The sequence below is a fragment of the Cyclopterus lumpus genome, chromosome 12 (assembly GCF_009769545.1).
Source record: "Cyclopterus lumpus isolate fCycLum1 chromosome 12, fCycLum1.pri, whole genome shotgun sequence".
In the NCBI taxonomy this organism is placed as follows: Eukaryota; Metazoa; Chordata; class Actinopteri; order Perciformes; family Cyclopteridae; genus Cyclopterus; species Cyclopterus lumpus.
Window position 1 is genome coordinate 261,875 of NC_046977.1, and position 20,369 is coordinate 282,243.

At 42.8% G+C, this 20,369-nt stretch overlaps 1 protein-coding gene across 3 annotated transcripts in view; it reads left to right on the top strand.

The window, feature by feature from the left end:
- The first annotated feature begins 801 nt into the window (after positions 1 to 801).
- The window catches only part of xpo7 (exportin 7), a 35,287-nt gene continuing 15,719 nt past the window's right edge, over positions 802 to 20,369 (top strand). For 2 of the 3 annotated variants that reach the window (XM_034546469.1, XM_034546470.1), the window contains exons 1-14: positions 802 to 907; positions 9,205 to 9,351; positions 13,066 to 13,159; positions 13,276 to 13,442; positions 13,587 to 13,652; positions 13,747 to 13,851; positions 14,007 to 14,172; positions 14,304 to 14,377; positions 14,449 to 14,568; positions 14,649 to 14,795; positions 15,138 to 15,310; positions 15,900 to 16,093; positions 16,733 to 16,838; positions 17,533 to 17,668. In XM_034546469.1, coding sequence (XP_034402360.1) covers positions 875 to 907; positions 9,205 to 9,351; positions 13,066 to 13,159; positions 13,276 to 13,442; positions 13,587 to 13,652; positions 13,747 to 13,851; positions 14,007 to 14,172; positions 14,304 to 14,377; positions 14,449 to 14,568; positions 14,649 to 14,795; positions 15,138 to 15,310; positions 15,900 to 16,093; positions 16,733 to 16,838; positions 17,533 to 17,668 — 1,728 coding nt within the window. In that variant the 5' untranslated portion in view covers positions 802 to 874. Of the gene's footprint in view, positions 908 to 1,374; positions 1,828 to 9,204; positions 9,352 to 13,065; positions 13,160 to 13,275; positions 13,443 to 13,586; positions 13,653 to 13,746; positions 13,852 to 14,006; positions 14,173 to 14,303; positions 14,378 to 14,448; positions 14,569 to 14,648; positions 14,796 to 15,137; positions 15,311 to 15,899; positions 16,094 to 16,732; positions 16,839 to 17,532; positions 17,669 to 20,369 lie in introns of those variants that run through there. The other variant, XM_034546471.1, reaches the window with a different exon arrangement.

The following is a 20,369-nucleotide window of genomic DNA, read 5'->3' on the forward strand; positions in this document are numbered from 1 at the left end:
CTACCAGACCTACACGCAGTCCACCAGACCTCCATACAGTCTACCAGACCTACACGCAGTCCACCAGACCTGCACACAGTCTACCAGACCTACACACAGTCCACCAGACCTACACACAGTCTACCAGACCTACACACAGTCCACCAGAGCTTGACCCAGTCCACCAGACCTACACGCAGTCCACCAGACCTCCATACAGTCTACCAGACCTACACGCAGTCCACCAGACCTCCATACAGTCTACCAGACCTACACGCAGTCCACCAGACCTCCATACAGTCTACCAGACTTACACGCAGTCCACCAGACCTCCCTACAGTCTACCAGACCTACACGCAGTCCACCAGACCTCCATACAGTCTACCAGACCTACACGCAGTCCACCAGACCTGCACACAGTCCACCAGACCTACACACAGTCCACCAGACCTACACACAGTCTACCAGACCTACACACAGTCCACCAGAGCTTGACCCAGTCCACCAGACCTACACACAGTCTACCAGACCTACACACAGTCTACCAGACCTACACACAGTCCACCAGAGCTTGACCCAGTCCACCAGACCTACACACAGTCTACCAGACCTACACCTATTTCACAAGACCTCCATACAGTCTACCAGACCTACACGCAGTCCACCAGACCTCCACACGGTCCACCAGAGACCTCCACCCACTCCACCAGACCTCCACACGGTTCACCAGAGTCCTGGAACACGTTAGACCAGATGTTACATGAATGATTTTTGTACATGTTTCAGACCGCTGACATCCACCCAGTCCACCAGACACCGGGTGGTGCAGCAGCGAGCTACCGTCTCACGGGGCGCTGTTGCGGCTGCAGACCATAAGCGGGGGAGTGAGAGGTGCATGAAATGGAGAAAAATGGCGGATCATGTGCAGGTGAGCGGTGGTTTCATGTTTTTGTAAACGACAATGTGTCCGCGTGCGCGAGGACGAGAATGAAGGCAGATTCGGGAGCTCTTGTTGTGGGTTCGGAGCCCGCGTGAGGTCGCTCAGTACCGGGAGGGGGCCGCGTGGTGCTGCCGGCGGGAGCAGAAAGGACGTGTCCGCCTGTGTTGACTGGTGGCCCGCTGTCATCGGCTAGCTAGGAGCTAGCTTAGTGTTAGCATGGTGTTAGCTTCTCTGCTAGCTGAGCTAGCTGGTGCTCTCAGGGCTCCAGAGAAGGAACACTCTCCTGGAGGCGGTGAGGTGCCTCCGGTGTAACACCGCGGTTGGTTCCGTGTGAACCTGAAGCCCCACCGGGAGAGCGGGGGCTTCAGGTGAGTGAAGTAAACAATGAACAGTAAACAATAACCGAGCGGCTCGTTTGGCGCCTGTGGGAATCAGTGTGTTATAACGCGTGTTATGAACTATTACGGGTGTTATAAACTACAGGCGTTAACTCATTATTCAGAACTTTGAGCCGAAACGTTTATAATGATTAAATGTGTGTTTGTTGTTCTGTTATGCTATGCTAAGCTAGCCTATTAGCTCCCGCTCGAGCCCGTTTGAACGTTTGTTGAAGCTTCGTGTCCTCGCGCAGGGTTGGTGGTTAATGGGCGGGAGGCGCGAGGACACGGGGCTTGAGGAACACGCGCTGTTTACGTTGTTTATGGTGTTTATGGGTAAGATGGGTTAGCTAGCATGCTAACTGCTGCTGAACACATGGAGGAGAGGAGGAGACAGGACCGCAGAGGAGATGAGGAGGAGACATGAGAGGAGGGAGACGATGAGACGGGAGAGGAAGGAGGAGACAGGAGGGGAGGGAGAAGATAAGGAGACATGGGATGAGGATCCATCCTGCTTCCTTTCTTCCACAGGTTTGTCCTCCATAACGTTTGTTTGAAGCTAACTTCATGCACCTTGTTGTTGTTGTTGTTGTTGTTGTTCCTGAGATGATTAAGACTAGTAGATACTTTATTCTACTGTTTTTGAAGCAGATGTTTGGTGGTATTGATGCGGTCCTGAGACCCAGCAGATGTTTGGTGGTATTGATGCGGTCCTGAGACCCAGCAGATGTTTGGTGGTATTGATGCGGTCCTGAGACCCAGCAGATGTTTGGTGGTATTGATCCGGTCCTGAGACCCAGCAGATGTTTGGTGGTATTGATGCGGTCCTGAGACCCAGCAGATGTTTGGTGGTATTGATGCGGTCCTGAGACCCAGCAGATGTTTGGTGGTATTGATGCGGTCCTGAGACCCAGCAGATGTTTGGTGGTATTGATGCGGTCCTGAGACCCAGCAGATGTTTGGTGGTATTGATGCGGTCCTGAGACCCAGCAGATGTTTGGTGGTATTGATGCGGTCCTGAGACCCAGCAGATGTTTGGTGGTATTGATCCGGTCCTGAGACCCAGCAGATGTTTGGTGGTATTGATGCGGTCCTGAGACCCAGCAGATGTTTGGTTGTATTGATCCGGTCCTGAGACCCAGCAGATGTTTGGTTGTATTGATCCGGTCCTGAGACCCAGCAGATGTTTGGTTGTATTGATCCGGTCCTGAGACCCAGCAGATGTTTGGTGATGGACTCTCTGGTTCTGGATTTGATCCTAGACCAGCTTCATCATGTTGGTTTGTCACATGAGCTCCATGAAAGAATCGTGATCTGATTGTAAAAGATGTTCTTCAATAAGGTCACACTCTTCATCCCCCTTTTTATTGTTTTAAATTATACACATATATATATATATATATATATATATATATATATATATATATATATATATGTGCTGGGCAAAAGATGAAAAAAAATGTAATCGATTAATCGCATGTTTTTCTGTGATTAACTGCGATTTAATCGCATTATGCGCAACATTCAAGAATGAATTAAAAACTAGTGTATTGCACGCTTTTATTTTAAAGTAATGTTATCAGAACATTATAACAGGCAATATAAAAATAAAAAAAAACACAGCTGTAATTTACTGTCCAGGGGACTTTTAGTCTGTAAAGCCTCTGAAAACATAAAGCAGTTACACTGACCCCGCCGCCATCTTTGTAGTCCGCTCCGTTTCATACAAATGGACGGAGCGTCTTGAGGCTCATACGCGCCGTCTTTCGTTGTGTTCCTCAGACCGACATCTTCCACTGCAGGAATCAGCCTGCAGACCACTGCTCTCCACGTGGCCGAGGCATGTGTTCATGTGTTCCTGTGTTCATTGTTCAGTGTTCCTGTGTTCATTGTTCAGTGTTCATGTGTTCAGTGTTCATGTGTTCATGTGTTCCTGTGTTCATTGTTCAGTGTTCCTGTGTTCATTGTTCAGTGTTCATGTGTTCAGTGTTCATGTGTTCATGTGTTCCTGTGTTCATTGTTCAGTGTTCATGTGTTCAGTGTTCATGTGTTCATGTGTTCAGTGTTCATGTGTTCATGTGTTCATTGTTCCTGTGTTCAGTGTTCATGTGTTCATGTGTTCATGTGTTCATTGTTCCTGTGTTCAGTGTTCATGTGTTCCAGTGTTTATGTGTTCCAGTGTTCATTGTTCAGTGTTCATGTGTTCAGTGTTCATGTGTTCATGTGTTCATGTGTTCAGTGTCCATGTGTTCATGTGTTCATGTGTTCAGTGTTCATGTGTTCAGTGTTCATGTGTTCAGTGTTCATGTGTTCATGTGTTCATTGTTCATGTGTTCAGTGTTCATGTGTTCCAGTGTTTATGTGTTCCAGTGTTCATTGTTCATGTGTTCATTGTTCCTGTGTTCATTGTTCATGTGTTCATGTGTTCATGTGTTCCCGTGTTCATTGTTCATGTGTTCAGTGTTCATTGTTCCTGTGTTCATTGTTCCTGTGTTCATTGTTCCTGTGTTCATTGTTCCTGTGTTCATTGTTCATGTGTTCATTGTTCCTGTGTTCATTGTTCCTGTGTTCATTGTTCATGTGTTCATTGTTCCTGTGTTCAGTGTTCATGTGTTCATTGTTCATGTGTTCATTGTTCCGGCGTTGGTTTATAACAGTTCTCCCGTACACCGCAGTAGTCTGATGAAGTTTCGCTCCATTGGTTGTTTAAGACGTACTTCATGCTCGTAGTACTTCATGCTCGTAGTACTTCATGCTCGTAGTACTTCATGCTCGTAGTACTTCATGCTCGTAGTACTTCATGCGCGTAGTACTTCATGCTCGTAGTACTTCATGCGCGTAGTACTTCATGCTCGTAGTACTTCATGCTCGTAGTACTTCATGCGCGTAGTACTTCATGCTGTAGTACTTCATGCGCGTAGTACTTCATGCGCGTAGTACTTCATGCTGTAGTACTTCATGCGCGTAGTACTTCATGCGCGTAGTACTTCATGCGCGTAGTACTTCATGCGCGTAGTACTTCATGCTCGTAGTACTTCATGCGCATAGTCCTCAGGTGATAAGATAACTCCAGTTTGAGTGGTTACAAATAGCTTTGTTTTTATTAACTACGCCGTCTGGTAGAGATTTTAAATGAAAATGTCCATTTAAAAGTACATTTCTCCATGTTCTTGGTCAATGTGCACAGCAGCATTAAGCCCCTCCCAGTGTTATGCCCCTCCCAGCATTGAGCCCCTCTCAATGCAAAAAAAATTCCATTAACGCATGATGAAATTATTGTTGGCGTTAATGGATTGCTGTGTTAATAACGCGTTAACGTGCCCAGCCCTAATAAATGTATGTGTGTGTGCGTGTATACCACTGTTTTTGATATGGTCTCTAAAACCACTTAAACATTTAGAGACAACCGTTTGGACTCTGAGAAACTCTGTGAACAGTTGACAGAAACAATGAACCAATCAACTGAAATGTATTGATCAGCTTCATCCTAAATACCTGAATAGTTCAAATGAAATGAAGTGAAACATCCAGTCTTTACTTTAAATGGATGAAACATTGATTTTTCAGCTGTAAATCTTTGAATCTCAAATATTTAACTGAAACATCTGAATTAGAGGATTATACATATATATATATATATATAACATGTGTATGTATAACATGTATAGATATATAACATAGATATATAACATATAGATATATAACATGTATAGATATATAACATGGATATATAACATGTATAGATATATAACATATAGATATATAACGTGTGTGTGTATATAGCATAGATATATAACATGTATAGATATATAACATAGATGCATAACTTATATACAACATATATAGATATATAACATGTATAGATATATAACGTGGATATATAACATGGATATATAACATGTATAGATATATAACGTGGATATATAACATAAATATATAACATGTATAGATATATAATGTGTATATATAACATAGATACATAACACAGGGTTGCAAAATTCTGGGAATATTCAAAGTTGGAAACTTTCCACGTGAATTAACGGGAATAAACTGGAAATGTTGGGGTAATTTAACTGTAATTACTGTATTGTTTTTGACATTTTGTGAGTAGAACTTTATTCTTTCATCGAACAACAAAAACATGAACGTTGAATAAAAAAGGTGTATTCCCTATGATCACCACCCCCCAACCCAATTTTTTTTTTTTTTAGTGTTTTTCCCTGAATCCTTTCAGGTCTAAATGTTTTCTTCCTGGACCTCATCAACGTCCTCCTCACTGCTGTAAAAAGTTAGTCTACTGTATACAAATAAACTTTATTAAAATGAACATGAACAAGTAATCAATATGCTAGGTAATGACAAACAGTGTTGGGAAAGTTCACTTTCTACATGAACTAGTTCAGTTCATAGTTCACATATTTTAATATAATATACTTAGTTCATAATTCAAAATGTTGAACTAAGTTCACAGCTCCAAAAAGTGAACTACTTCAGTTATTTCTTTCAATATGTTGAGAGCTATAATTGAAATCTCTATCTGTCTGCAATACCGCTCTTGGCCTCTACGCCACTCGGCGCTCTCACACTTGCCAGGCATAGGGCTGAAACGTTCAGACACTGATGACAAAGACGTTCAAAAACGTTTATGTTTCTGGTAGACAATGTTCCTAACCAGCTGCATTCAGGGTCCAGCTGAGCTTGGCGTGCATAGTCTTGTTCTCAACTACATTTAAGTTCCCTGTTATATACTTTTGCAAATACACTTTTTTTTTTTTCAAAATTCCCGAGACAAAATTCCTGTGGAAACTTTCCGGAAATTTACCGGAAACTTTCCGCCCCTTTGCAACCCTAACATAACGTGTGTGTGTGTGTGTGTGTGTGTGTGTGTGTGTATATATATAACATAGATATATAACATATAGATACATAACGTGTGTGTGTGTGTGTATATATAACATAGATATATAACATATAGATACATAACGTGTGTGTGTGTGTATATATAACATAGATATATAACATATAGATACATAACGTGTATGTGTGTGTATATATAACATAGATATATAACATATATAGATATATAACATATAGATACATAACGTGTATATATAACATGTATAGATACATAACATATAGATATAACATGGATATATAACATATATATATCTATACATCATAGATACATAATGTATATATAACATGTATAGATACATAACATGTATAGATATATAACATGTATAGATATATAACATAGATATATAACGTGTGTATATATACATAACATATAGATACATAACGTGTATATATAACATGTATAGATATATAACAGCTATATAAGGTAGATATTTAATATGTATAGATATATAACATATAGATACATAACGTGTATACATAGCATAGATCGCAGCAGGAAGCTGCATGAACGCAACAGGAAAGTGCATGAACGCAGCAGGAAGCTGGATGAACACAGCTGGAAAGTGCATGAACGCAGCAGGAAGCTGCATGAACGCAGCAGGAAAGTGCATGATTGCTGCATGAACGCAGCAGGAAAGTGCATGAACGCAGCAGGAAGCTGCATGAACGCAGCAGGAAAGTGCATGAACGCAGAAGGAAAGTGCATGATTGCAGCAGGAAGCTGCATGAACGCAGCAGGAAAGTGCATGAACGCAGCAGGAAAGTGCATGAACGCAGCAGGAAGCTGCATGAACGCAGCAGGAAAGTGCATGAACGCAGCAGGAAAGTGCATGAACGCAGCAGGAAAGTGCATGAACGCAACAGGAAAGTGCATGAACGCAGCAGGAAGCTGCATGAACGCAGCAGGAAGCTGGATGAACACAGCAGGAAAGTTTGTGAACGCAGCCATTAGAAGAGTAGATGTTCAGCTGCATGCGGTCCAGATACAACTAGAGGTCGGTTTGATTTAAAATGAGACGGTAGAAGGAATCGGTCAGCTGACGTTGGGTTGGCAGTATGTTGGTTGTTCTTCATATGATTGAAGAGATCATGTTGATGTTTGTGTGAGAATGTTCTGCTTTTCTTTGTGGATTTAATAATTTAATGATCAGCAGTGAAGAAAATGAAATATTTAGTGGATTCTTTGTTCTTAGAGGTGAGCTAACGTGAGCGGACGAATCCCAAACCATGGGGCCAGCACGATGACGATGATGATGATCATGAAGACGAGTGTGTTGGTCCAACGTGTCCAGTGTGAAGACGTTTAAACCCCACTGTCTCGTCTCTTACTTCCTGTGAAGACGTGTAAACCCCACTGTCTCGTCTCTTACTTCCCGTGAAGACGTTTAAACCCCACTGTCTCGTCTCTTACTTCCCGTGAAGACGTTTAAACCCCACTGTCTCGTCTCTTACTTCCCGTGAAGACGTTTGAACCCCACTGTCTCGTCTCTTACTTCCCGTGAAGACGTTTAAACCCCACTGTCTCGTCTCTTACTTCCCGTGAAGACGTTTAAACCCCACTGTCTCGTCTCTTACTTCCCGTGAAGACGTTTGAACCCCACTGTCTCGTCTCTTACTTCCCGTGAAGACGTTTAAACCCCACTGTCTCGTCTCTTACTTCCCGTGAAGACGTTTAAACCCCACTGTCTCGTCTCTTACTTCCCGTGAAGACGTTTAAACCCCACTGTCTCGTCTCTTACTTCCCGTGAAGACGTTTAAATCCCACTGTCTCGTCTCTTACTTCCCGTGAAGACGTTTAAACCCCACTGTCTCGTCTCTTACTTCCCGTGAAGACGTTTGAACCCCACTGTCTCGTCTCTTACTTCCCGTGAAGACGTTTAAACCCCACTGTCTCGTCTCTTACTTCCCGTGAAGACGTTTGAACCCCACTGTCTCGTCTCTTACTTCCCGTGAAGACGTTTGAACCCCACTGTCTCGTCTCTTACTTCCCGTGAAGACGTTTAAACCCCACTGTCTCGTCTCTTACTTCCCGTGAAGACGTTTGAACCCCACTGTCTCGTCTCTTACTTCCCGTGAAGACGTTTAAACCCCACTGTCTCGTCTCTTACTTCCCGTGAAGACGTTTGAACCCCACTGTCTCGTCTCTTACTTCCCGTGAAGACGTTTGAACCCCACTGTCTCGTCTCTTACTTCCCGTGAAGACGTTTAAACCCCACTGTCTCGTCTCTTACTTCCTGTGAAGATGTTTAAACCCCACTGTCTCGTCTCTTACTTCAATTCAGTTTATTTTGTATCAAATCACAAATTTGCCTCAGAGGGCTTTACAATCTGTACACATACGACATCCCTGACCTTTGACCTCACATTGTATCGGGAAAAACTCTCCAAGAAATAACCTTTCACGGGGAAAAAAGGGAAGAAACCAATATATGTCATGCATACAGAACATCTTAGACACCTACCCTCCAAATCCAGACCTCCACTGCCCCCCTTCTCCTCTAATCTTGTTCTTGAACCTGGCCTCTCCACCATTTTGAATGCATCAGTGATCTCACTGTGACTCTGCATGACTCTGCACTTTTCCTCTCCGCCTTGTGAACTGAGCTGGATGTCATTAAATGTTTGAGGAGTAAAGGTCTCTATCTGCTCAAATATTAATTATGAATGATCCTTCAAAAAAGCAAGCAAGCAGGCAGGTTCATGTGGATGCAGATCAGTTCAGGGCTGTAACTTATGTCTGCTTCATAAAGGATTAACAACAGTCAACAATAGTGCGTGTGTTACGTTACGTTATTGTCTGCGCCGACATGAATCTAATGCTCCAAACATTTCAGATTCGGGTTTTTACCAATGGGCTGAAAACGTCTCCAGGGCTCTAACGGGTTATGGGCTCTACCGGGCTATTGGCTCTAACGGGCTAGGGGCTCCACCGGTCAGCACAATGTCGTTGGGGTTCATACCTGTGTACTTTCTCTCCTGTGTGTACTCCAGGGCCTCGCCCAGCTGGAGATCCTGTGTAAGCAGCTGTATGAGACCACCGACACCGCCGTCCGACACCAGGCAGAGAAAGCTCTGGTGGAGTTCACCAACAGCCCCGACTGTCTCAGCAAGTGTCAGCTGCTGCTGGAGAGAGGCAGTGTGAGTACTCTCTAGTGACAGAAGGAAGTACTCACTGCTTCTGTTGAAGTACAAATACACATTCAGAACTTTCAAAGAAAACTATTATCAGACAAATACATAATTACATAACGTAAACATATGTGGTAAACATTAGTGAACGTTAGTAAACCGTGACCATTAGTGAATGTTCGTAAACAGTTGACACTAGTGAAAGTTAGTCAACGTTAGTAAACATCAGTGAATGATTCTAACAATATGTAAACAGTGAACGTTAGTTGGGTGAATGTTAGTGAACGTTGGTTAACATTAGTGAACGTTAGTGAACTTTAGTACACTGTGAATGTTAGTGAACAGTGAACTTAAGTACACATTAGTAAACATTAGTAGACGTTAGTGAACTTAAGTACACATTTGTAAACAGTTGATGCTAGTCAATGTTAGTAAACATTAGTGAACATAAGTACACATTAGTAAACGTTAGTGAACTTAAGTAAACATTGTAAACAGTTAATGCTAGTAAATGTTAGTAAACGTTAGTGAAAGTTAGTGAACTTAAGAGAACGTCAGTAAACGTTGGTGAACTTAAGTAAACATTACTGAACATTAGTGAACTTAAGTAAACATTTGTAAACAGTTAATGCTAGTAAATGTTAGTAAACGTTAGTGAACATAAGTACACATTAGTAAATGTTAGTGAAAGTTAGTGAACTTTAGTGAACTTAAGCGAACGTCAGTAAACGTTGGTGAACTTAAGTAAACATTAGTAAACGTTACTGAACATCAGTGAACTTAAGTAAACAGTTCACTCTAGTGAATGTTAGTAAACATCAGTGAATGTTAGTAAACATCAGTGAACAGTAAATGTTACTGAACATTAGTGAACTTAAGTAAACAGTTAACTCTAGTGAATGTTAGTAAACAACAGTAAACATTAGTAAACGTTACTGAACATCAGTGAACTTAAGTAAACAGTTTACTCTAGTGAATGTTAGTAAACAACAGTAAACGTTACTAAACATCAGTGAACTTAAGTAAACAGTTCACTCTAGTGAATGTTAGTAAACAATAGCAAACATTAGTACACGTTACTGAACATTAGTGAACTTAAGTAAACAGTTCACTCTAGTGAATGTTAGTAAACAATAGCAAACATTAGTACACGTTACTGAACATTAGTGAACTTAAGTAAACAGTTTACTCTAGTGAATGTTAGTAAACAACAGTAAACGTTACTGAACATCAGTGAACTTAAGTAAACAGTTCACTCTAGTGAATGTTAGTAAACAATAGTAAACATTAGTACACGTTACTGAACATTAGTGAACTTAAGTAAAAAGTTTACTCTAGTGAATGTTAGTAAACATCAGTGAATGTTAGTAAACGTTACTGAACATCAGTGAACTTAAGTAAACAGTTTACTCTAGTGAATGTTAGTAAACAACAGTAAACGTTACTGAACATCAGTGAACTTAAGTAAACAGTTCACTCTAGTGAATGTTAGTAAACAACAGTAAACATTAGTAAATGTTACTGAACATCAGTGAACTTAAGTAAACAGTTCACTCTAGTGAATGTTAGTAAACATCAGTGAATGTTAGTAAAGATCAGTGAATGTTAGTAAACATCAGTGAACAGTAAACGTTACTGAACATCAGTGAACTTAAGTAAACAGTTTACTCTAGTGAATGTTAGTAAACAACAGTAAACATTAGTAAACGTTTCTGAACATCAGTGAACTTAAGTAAACAGTTCACTCTAGTGAATGTTAGTAAAGATCAGTGAATGTTAGTAAACATCAGTGAACAGTAAACGTTACTGAACATCAGTGAACTTAAGTAAACAGTTAACTCTAGTGAATTTTAGTAAACAACAGTAAACATTAGTAAACGTTACTGAACATTAGTGAACTTAAGTAAACAGTTTACTCTAGTGAATGTTAGTAAACAACAGTAAACGTTACTGAACATCAGTGAACTTAAGTAAACAGTTAACTCTAGTGAATGTTAGTAAACATTAGTAAACGTTTCTGAACATCAGTGAACTTAAGTAAACAGTTAACTCTAGTGAATTTTAGTAAACAACAGTAAACATTAGTAAACGTTACTGAACATCAGTGAACTTAAGTAAACAGTTCACTCTAGTGAATGTTAGTAAACAACAGTAAACATTAGTAAACGTTACTGAACATCAGTGAACTTAAGTAAACAGTTTACTCTAGTGAATGTTAGTAAACAACAGTAAACGTTACTGAACATCAGTGAACTTAAGTAAACAGTTCACTCTAGTGAATGTTAGTAAACAATAGTAAACATTAGTACACGTTACTGAACATTAGTGAACTTAAGTAAACAGTTAACTCTAGTGAATGTTAGTAAACAACAGTAAACGTTACTGAACATCAGTGAACTTAAGTAAACAGTTCACTCTAGTGAATGTTAGTAAACAATAGTAAACATTAGTACACGTTACTGAACATTAGTGAACTTAAGTAAACAGTTTACTCTAGTGAATGTTAGTAAACATCAGTGAACAGTAAACGTAACTGAACATCAGTGAACTTAAGTAAACAGTTCACTCTAGTGAATGTTAGTAAACAATAGTAAACATTAGTAAACGTTTCTGAACATTAGTGAACTTAAGTAAACAGTTTACTCTAGTGAATGTTAGTAAACATCAGTGAATGTTAGTAAACATCAGTGAACAGTAAACGTTACTGAACATTAGTGAACTTAAGTAAACAGTTTACTCTAGTGAATGTTAGTAAACATCAGTGAATGTTAGTAAACATCAGTGAACAGTAAACGTTTCTGAACATTAGTGAACTTAAGTAAACAGTTTACTCTAGTGAATGTTAGTAAACAACAGTAAACGTTACTGAACATCAGTGAACTTAAGTAAACAGTTCACTCTAGTGAATGTTAGTAAACAACAGTAAACATTAGTAAACGTTACTGAACATTAGTGAACTTAAGTAAACAGTTTACTCTAGTGAATGTTAGTAAACAACAGTAAACATTAGTACACGTTACTGAACATTAGTGAACTTAAGTAAACAGTTTACTCTAGTGAATGTTAGTAAACATCAGTGAATGTTAGTAAACATCAGTGAACAGTAAACGTTACTGAACATTAGTGAACTTAAGTAAACAGTTTACTCTAGTGAATGTTAGTAAACATCAGTGAATGTTAGTAAACATCAGTGAACAGTAAACGTTACTGAACATCAGTGAACTTAAGTAAACAGTTTACTCTAGTGAATGTTAGTAAACATCAGTGAACAGTAAACGTTACTGAACATCAGTGAACTTAAGTAAACAGTTTACTCTAGTGAATGTTAGTAAACATCAGTGAACAGTAAACGTTACTGAACATCAGTGAACTTAAGTAAACAGTTTACTCTAGTGAATGTTAGTAAACAACAGTAAACATTACTAAACGTTACTGAACATCAGTGAACTTAAGTAAACAGTTTACTCTAGTGAATGTTAGTAAACATCAGTGAACAGTAAACGTTACTGAACATCAGTGAACTTAAGTAAACAGTTTACTCTAGTGAATGTTAGTAAACATCAGTGAATGTTAGTAAACAACAGTGAACTATGAATGTTAGCAACCTACAGGAAGTTCTGTTGGAGACAAACAGGGTTCATCTCATCCGTTTTATTAACTCGTTTAACATTCTGATGAAGAATGAATAACCTAATGTTTGTATTTTCTATTTTCTCGTCGCAGTCATCATATTCTCAGCTGCTCGCAGCCACTTGTTTGTCTAAACTGGTGTCTCGAACCAGCAACCCTCTACCACTCGAGCAACGCATCGACATCCGTGAGTTCATCTTCTCTTTAACGGTTCCTAATGACCAGCGTCTGTTCAAATGTTCCTCTAGTCTTTCAGGTGTGTTGTTCCTCTCTCACCAAGCTGTTGTTGTGTGTGACATTCAGGGAACTATGTTCTGAATTATCTGGCTACGCGGCCAAAGTTAGCAGCCTTTGTGACGCAGGCTCTGATCCAGCTGTATGCAAGGATCACCAAGCTGGGCTGGTTCGACTGCCAGAAAGACGACTACGTCTTCAGGAACGTCATCGCGGACGTCACTCGCTTCCTTCAGGTGTGTGTGTGTGTTTGTGTGTGGGGGGGGGGGCTTACAATGGCTGTCTCAGTGTCTAGCCACAGCTTGTGTGTGAGAGAGACTGAGTGTGTGTGTGTGTGTGTGTGTGTGTGTGTCGCTGATGTGGAGCTGATGTGTTCACAGGACAGCGTTGAACATTGCATCATCGGGGTCACCATTCTGTCCCAGCTGACCAATGAGATCAATCAGGTAGGTCGTCCTCACTTCCTCCTTCTTTCTGTGTGTCTCTCTCTGTAACATGTTAACCTGTTTGTGTGTAAAATCTTAACCTGTCTGTCTTCAGGCCGACACAACGCACCCTCTGACCAAACACAGGAAGATCGCGTCTTCATTCAGAGATTCGTCTCTTTTCGACATCTTCACTCTTTCCTGCAACCTCCTCAAACAGGTTTGTCTGTATTATTATATTTCATCACGCAGAGAACAGCTGACAAAAACACTTTGAATATGATTCGGCAGACCTTTTCTTGTTAAGCAACGGATCAGATTTAAAAGCATCAGCATTGATCTAAACTGAACTGAGCGAGTGCTCTTTGTTTTCAGGCGTCGGGGAAGAACCTGAACCTGAACGATGAGTCGCAGCACGGTCTGCTGATGCAGCTGCTCAAGCTCAGCTACAACTGCCTCAACTACGACTTCATAGGAACTTCCACCGACGAGTCGTCGGACGACCTCTGCACCGTCCAGATCCCCACGTCATGGAGATCAGGTAGCCGGCTCACAGTTACTGACTAGAAAGCACATCCTTTTTCCTCTGGATCCTCCTGATGGGAAGAACCTGAACTTTGTGTCTCCATGACGGTGGTACTGACTTCTTCTGTTTTTCTTTCCGTCCCGCAGCGTTTCTAGATTCCTCCACTCTGCAGCTCTTTTTCAATTTATATCATTCCATCCCTCCGTCCCTTTCCCCGTTGGTAAGTGATCTCCACATGAATACGCTGCATCCAGCAGACATGAGACATGAGGCGTGTGTGTGTGTGTGCAGGTGTTGTCATGTCTAGTTCAGATAGCCTCGGTCAGGCGGTCTCTCTTCAACAACGCAGAGCGAGCAAAGTTCCTCTCTCACTTGGTGGACGGCGTGAAGAGGATTCTGGCAAACCCACAGGTGTGGCCCACGTTCACGGTGCTCGTCTGTGTGTTCTGAACCCAGCCAGATGTCTGACGCGGTGAACGTTTGTGTTTCAGTGTTTGCCAGATCCCAATAACTACCACGAGTTCTGCCGCCTGCTGGCGAGGCTGAAGAGTAACTACCAGCTGGGGGAACTGGTGAAAGTAGAAAACTACCCTGAAGTTATCCGCCTCATAGCCAACTTCACCGTCACCAGTCTGCAGGTGGGTTTCCCCTCCATCTAGGCCTTTATGGAAGCAGAAGATTAAAACTGAGAGGTTAAAGGTCAGACAGAATACAATGAAGATCTGGTAGCTCGCTTAAAAACTATGATGTTTGCAGCAACTTTCAAGAAGAGTTCTCTCAGAAAAAGACTTGACAGACACAGAAGTTGAGTAGGTTGTTCCAGTGGTGAAGACCAAGTCCATGTTCACATTTACAGATGAGAACACATCACAATCATCTTCAAACAACCGTTGACACACTATCACATGTCAGATAGATCTCCATCTGTTTGGGTTAATAAATGACCCCCCCCCCCCATCCTCCTCCTCCTCCTCCACCAGCACTGGGAGTTCGCCCCCAACAGCGTTCACTATCTGCTGAGTCTGTGGCAGCGCCTGGCAGCGTCGGTCCCTTACGTTAAAGCCACCGAGCCTCACCTGCTGGAGACCTACACTCCGGAGGTCACCAAGGCCTACATCACGTCCCGGCTGGAGTCGGTCCACGTTATCCTCAGGTGAGATCTGCTGGTTGTTCTGAAGGAGGAACACGTGGCCCCTTCCAGACCTGGGGAAATTATTTAGTTGTTGGTCAGTATGGTGGTAAATTAGTTTTTCCCCCCATGAACTCGTCCATTTGTGTACTTTTACATGAACATAAACACTGTAAAGCAAAGACGGAACTACATCTATACTTTACTGGTCCGTATTGCTGACCTGGAGTCTCCTACATAAAACCACTACGCGATGTTTTACTTAGCGAAGTTTAGTGAAGACTCTGAGGTCTTTATGCTAAGCTAACTAGCTGTAGCTTCCTGTTTGCTGTTTAATGCTGATATTCTGAATGAACTATTCCTGAAGATCTAACTCTTCCTGTGATGTCCTGCTGGTTTCAGTACAAACCATCAGTGGAGTTCAGGTTTCTGAGCACGCGTTATGGAGCAAAGACCGACAGCTTGTGTAGTCAGGCTTCACAGTCCTGCAGATGTTTGCTGATGATCATAAGTTGCATAGAAGCTGGTAGCAGGTCAACGTGGAATGTAACGCTGAACGTCCCTGAGCCCCGAGGTTCGGGTCTCAGACTGACTCCGCGTGTTGCCTCCTCAGAGACGGGTTAGAAGACCCTCTGGACGACGCCGGGCTGGTCCAGCAGCAGTTGGACCAGCTGTCCACCATCGGGCGGTGCGAGTATGAGAAAACGTGCGCTCTGCTGGTCCAGCTGTTCGACCAGGCGGCTCAGACCTACCAGGAGCTCCTTCAGTCCACCAACTCCAGCGCTGCAGACATCACTGTGCAGGAGGGTAGGAGCTGCTCGCACACCAACACAGAGGTCAAGGGTTCAAACCAGGTTTACTTGCAGCTACTTTCTCACATGAGACCAGGGTGTTTGTGCATAACGTCACTATTATCACGGTGAGAGGAAATAAACAACCTATCAATATATCATAGATATTCACAATCACTTTGTTCAGCTTGTGATGAATAGAATGTTACATCCCAAATGTCTCAAACGTAAAGAGCTGCAGAGGTTTGAAAAAACAAAGGAAGAAACTTGGAAAATATTTTCTGATAAAGATTAAAGCTTTAAATTAGAAGTTTGTTATTTGATTGTTTTTGTAAAATATTTCTATTTCTAATTGTTGGGGTTGTGGGTCTTCTCGGGTCTGGGTTGTGGGTCTTCTCAGGCCTGGGTTGGGTTCTTCTCAGGGTTGGGTTCTTCTCAGGTCTGGGTTAGGGTCTTCTTAGACCTGGGTTGGGGTTGTGGGTCTACTCAGGCCTGGATTGGGTTCTTCTCAGGGCTTGGTTGGGGTCTTCTCAGGCCTGGGTGGGGGTTGTGGGTCTTCTCGGGTCTGGGTTGTGGGTCTTCTCAGGCCTGGGTTGGGGTTGTGGGTCTTCTTAGGCCTTGATGAGACTTGAGACTAATGCTGCCCTCCCTACAGGCCGGTTGACGTGGCTGGTTTACATAATCGGAGCGGTCATCGGTGGACGGGTGTCGTTTGCGAGTACAGACGAGCAGGACGCCATGGATGGGGAGTTAGTCTGTCGGTAAGAACCCAAGACCACGAGAAACCCTGAACACACCTTATGAACATAACAGAACTAATACAAGAAAAACTGTTTATCTAATTAGTTTGGAAAAATGCTGAACATTTCTACGTAAAATGCTGCGACATCTCATTAGCCATAAACACCATTATTTTAGTTGACAGATTAATCTATTAAATATTCCCCAGGTTCATGTTCTCACCTGTGAGGACTGGCTATCTTATTGATAGTAAACTGATTATTTTAGGGATTTATACTAAAAGTTGGGCCTTGAGTTTATCTCAACACTGTTTTGATCCAAGCTGAATATGTTTAAGTAACGGCCATATAAGGGTTAGGGTCATGTTGATTTTGACAATAAGTTGTCTACTGGTCAGTGATTGATCTTATTTAATTCCACATTTAGTATTTTAAATGTGTTCGCAATATTATGCAACACAAAAATCATCGTAGAAAAGTACTTTTTCACACAAATGAGACCTTAAGGGGCCCAGAACATGACTTCTGGATAAACAAGTCTGTTGTCTTGACTTCCTGGAATCTGAACCCGATTATAAATAATTAATAAGCTGATGAAGCAGCTTGTGAGACACTTTTCCAGCACTCCAGATAGAACAGGATCTAAAGACAGCATGTGCTCTGGCATGCTGTGATGTAAAACCTTCTAACACACGTGTTCCTGTTTGCACCTCAGGGTGCTCCAGCTGATGAATCTGACCGACTCTCGGCTCGCTCAGGCCGGCAACGAGAGGCTGGAGCTGGCCATGCTCAGCTTCTTCGAGCAGTTCAGGAAGATCTACATCGGAGACCAGGTGCAGAAATCCTCAAAGGTAACCACGGCTACAGATGCTGCTGTTAGAGAGGAAGGTGTGGACGAGTTAACCCTCGCCTGGCTTTTCCCGACCCTCCAAGTAACCCTGCTCTGCCTGCTGATAACGGGGGGCCATGTTGGGGTCAGGGAGCTAGTCTTTTGTCCATCACGCTGACTGCAGCAGTTTCTTTAGAGACACAATTGTCGTGCAAAGTGCAGCGGTTCATGCTGACTGACGGAGTCTGTTCTCTTTGTTTGGGCCAGAAACTGCACACGTGATCATCCCAGATAAGTGGCATCATGTAGACCCGTAGTCAGTCCAGTCTGGTGTTAGCTGGTCTCATAAAGGTTCAGTAGACGATGTGTTTGTGAACATGTAGCTGTCTGATCTGCAGTAGAAGACTGATCTTGAACTGAAGCTCCTTTTACACACAGAATCCTCAATAACGCAGTAAAGAGAATCCTCACGTCTCTCTGGGATCACGCTGCAGCGTAACTTCCTCCGCTGCCGGCTCAGGGTCTTTAGTGGGTCTAAAGCAGGTCATTAGTGGGTCTATGGTGAGTCTTTAGTGAGTCTATGGTGGGTTAATGGCAGGTCATTAGTGGGCCTATGGTGAGTCTATGGCAGGTCATTAGTGGGTCTATGGTGAGTCTATGGCAGGTCATTAGTGGGTCTATGGTGAGTCTTTAGTGAGTCTATGGTGGGTTAATGGCAGGTCATTAGTGAGTCTATGGCAGGTCATTAGTGGGTCTATGGTGAGTCTATGGCAGGTCATTAGTGGGCCTATGGTGAGTCTATGGCAGGTCATTAGTGGGCCTATGGTGAGTCTATGGCAGGTCATTAGTGGGTCTATGGTGGGTCTATGGCAGGTCATTAGTGAGTCTATGGCAGGTCATTAGTGGGCCTATGGTGAGTCTATGGCAGGTCATTAGTGGGCCTATGGTGGGTCTATGGCAGGTCTTTAGTGGGTCTATAGTGAGTCTTTAGTGAGTCTATGGTGGGTTAATGGCAGGTCATTAGTGGGCCTATGGTGAGTCTGGTGGGTCTATGGCAGGTCTTTAGTGGGCTTATGGTGGGTCTAAAGCAGGTCCTTAGTGGGTCTATGGTGAGTCTATGGCAGGTCCTTAGTGGGTCTATGGTGAGTCTTTAGTGAGTCTATGGTGGGTTAATGGCAGGTCATTAGTGGGTCTATGGTGAGTCTATGGCAGGTCATTAGTGGGCCTATGGTGAGTCTATGGCAGGTCCTTAGTGGGTCTATGGTGAGTCTTTAGTGAGTCTATGGTGGGTTAATGGCAGGTCATTAGTGGGTCTATGGTGAGTCTATGGCAGGTCATTAGTGGGCCTATGGTGAGTCTATGGTGGGTTAATGGCAGGTCATTAGTGGGCCTATGGTGAGTCTGGTGGGTCTATGGCAGGTCTTTAGTGGGTCTATGGTGAGTCTTTAGTGAGTCTATGGTGGGTTAATGGCAGGTCATTAGTGGGCCTATGGTGAGTCTGGTGGGTCTATGGCAGGTCATTAGTGGGCCTATGGTGAGTCTGGTGGGTCTATGGCAGGTCTTTAGTGGGCCTATGGTGGGTCTAAAGCAGGTCCTTAGTGGGTCTATGGTGAGTCTTTAGTGAGTCTATGGTGGGTTAATGGCAGGTCATTAGTGGGCCTATGGTGAGTCTGGTGGGTCTATGGCAGGTCTTTAGTGGGTCTATGGTGAGTCTGGTGGGTCTATGGCAGGTCTTTAGTGGGTCTATGGTGAGTCTTTAGTGGGTCTATGGTGAGTCTTTAGTGGGTCTATGGCAGGTCTTTAGTGGGTCTATGGTGGGTCTAAAGCAGGTCATTAGTAGGTCTAAAGCAGGTCATTTAGTGGGTATATAGCAGGTCATAGTGGGTATATAGCAGGTCTTTAGCAGTTCTTTAGTAGGTTATAGCAGGTTTTTAGTGAGTCTGGCAGGTCTATGGCGGGTCTATAGCAGGTCATAGTGGGTATATAGCAGGTCTATGGCGGTCTATAGCAGGTCATAGTGGGTATATAGCAGGTCTTTAGCAGTTCTTTAGTGGGTTATAGCAGGTTTTTAGTGAGTCTGGCAGGTCTATGGCAGGTCTATAGCAGGTCATCAGTGGGTATATAGCAGGTCTTTAGCAGTTCTTTAGTGGGTTATAGCAGGTTTTTAGTGAGTCTGGCAGGTCTATGGCAGGTCTATAGCAGGTCATCAGTGGGTATATAGCAGGTCTTTAGTAGGTCTATAGCAGGTTTTTAGTGGGTCTGTGGCAGGTATATGGCGGGCCTTTAGCAGGTCATTAGTGGGTATATAGCAGGTCTTTAGTAGGTCTATAGCAGGTTTTTAGTGGGTCTGTGGCAGGTATATGGCGGGCCTATAGCAGGTCATTAGTGGGTATATAGCAGGTATTTAGTAGGTCTATAGCAGGTTTTTAGTGGGTCTGTGGCAGGTATATGGCGGGCCTATAGCAGGTCATTAGTGGGTCTATGTCGGGTCTGTGGCAGGTCTATAGTGGTTCTAAAGCAGGTATTTAGTGAGTCTGTGTCAGGTCTTTTGTGTGTCCTATACTAGGTCTAAAGCAGGTCATTAGTGGGTCTATGGCAGGGTCTTTAGTGGGTCTGTCTATGGTGGGTCTAAAGCACATCATTAGTGTGTCTATGGCGGGTCTTTAGTGGGTCTATAGCAGATCTTTAGTGGGTTTGTGGCGGGTCTATAGCAGATCTTTAGT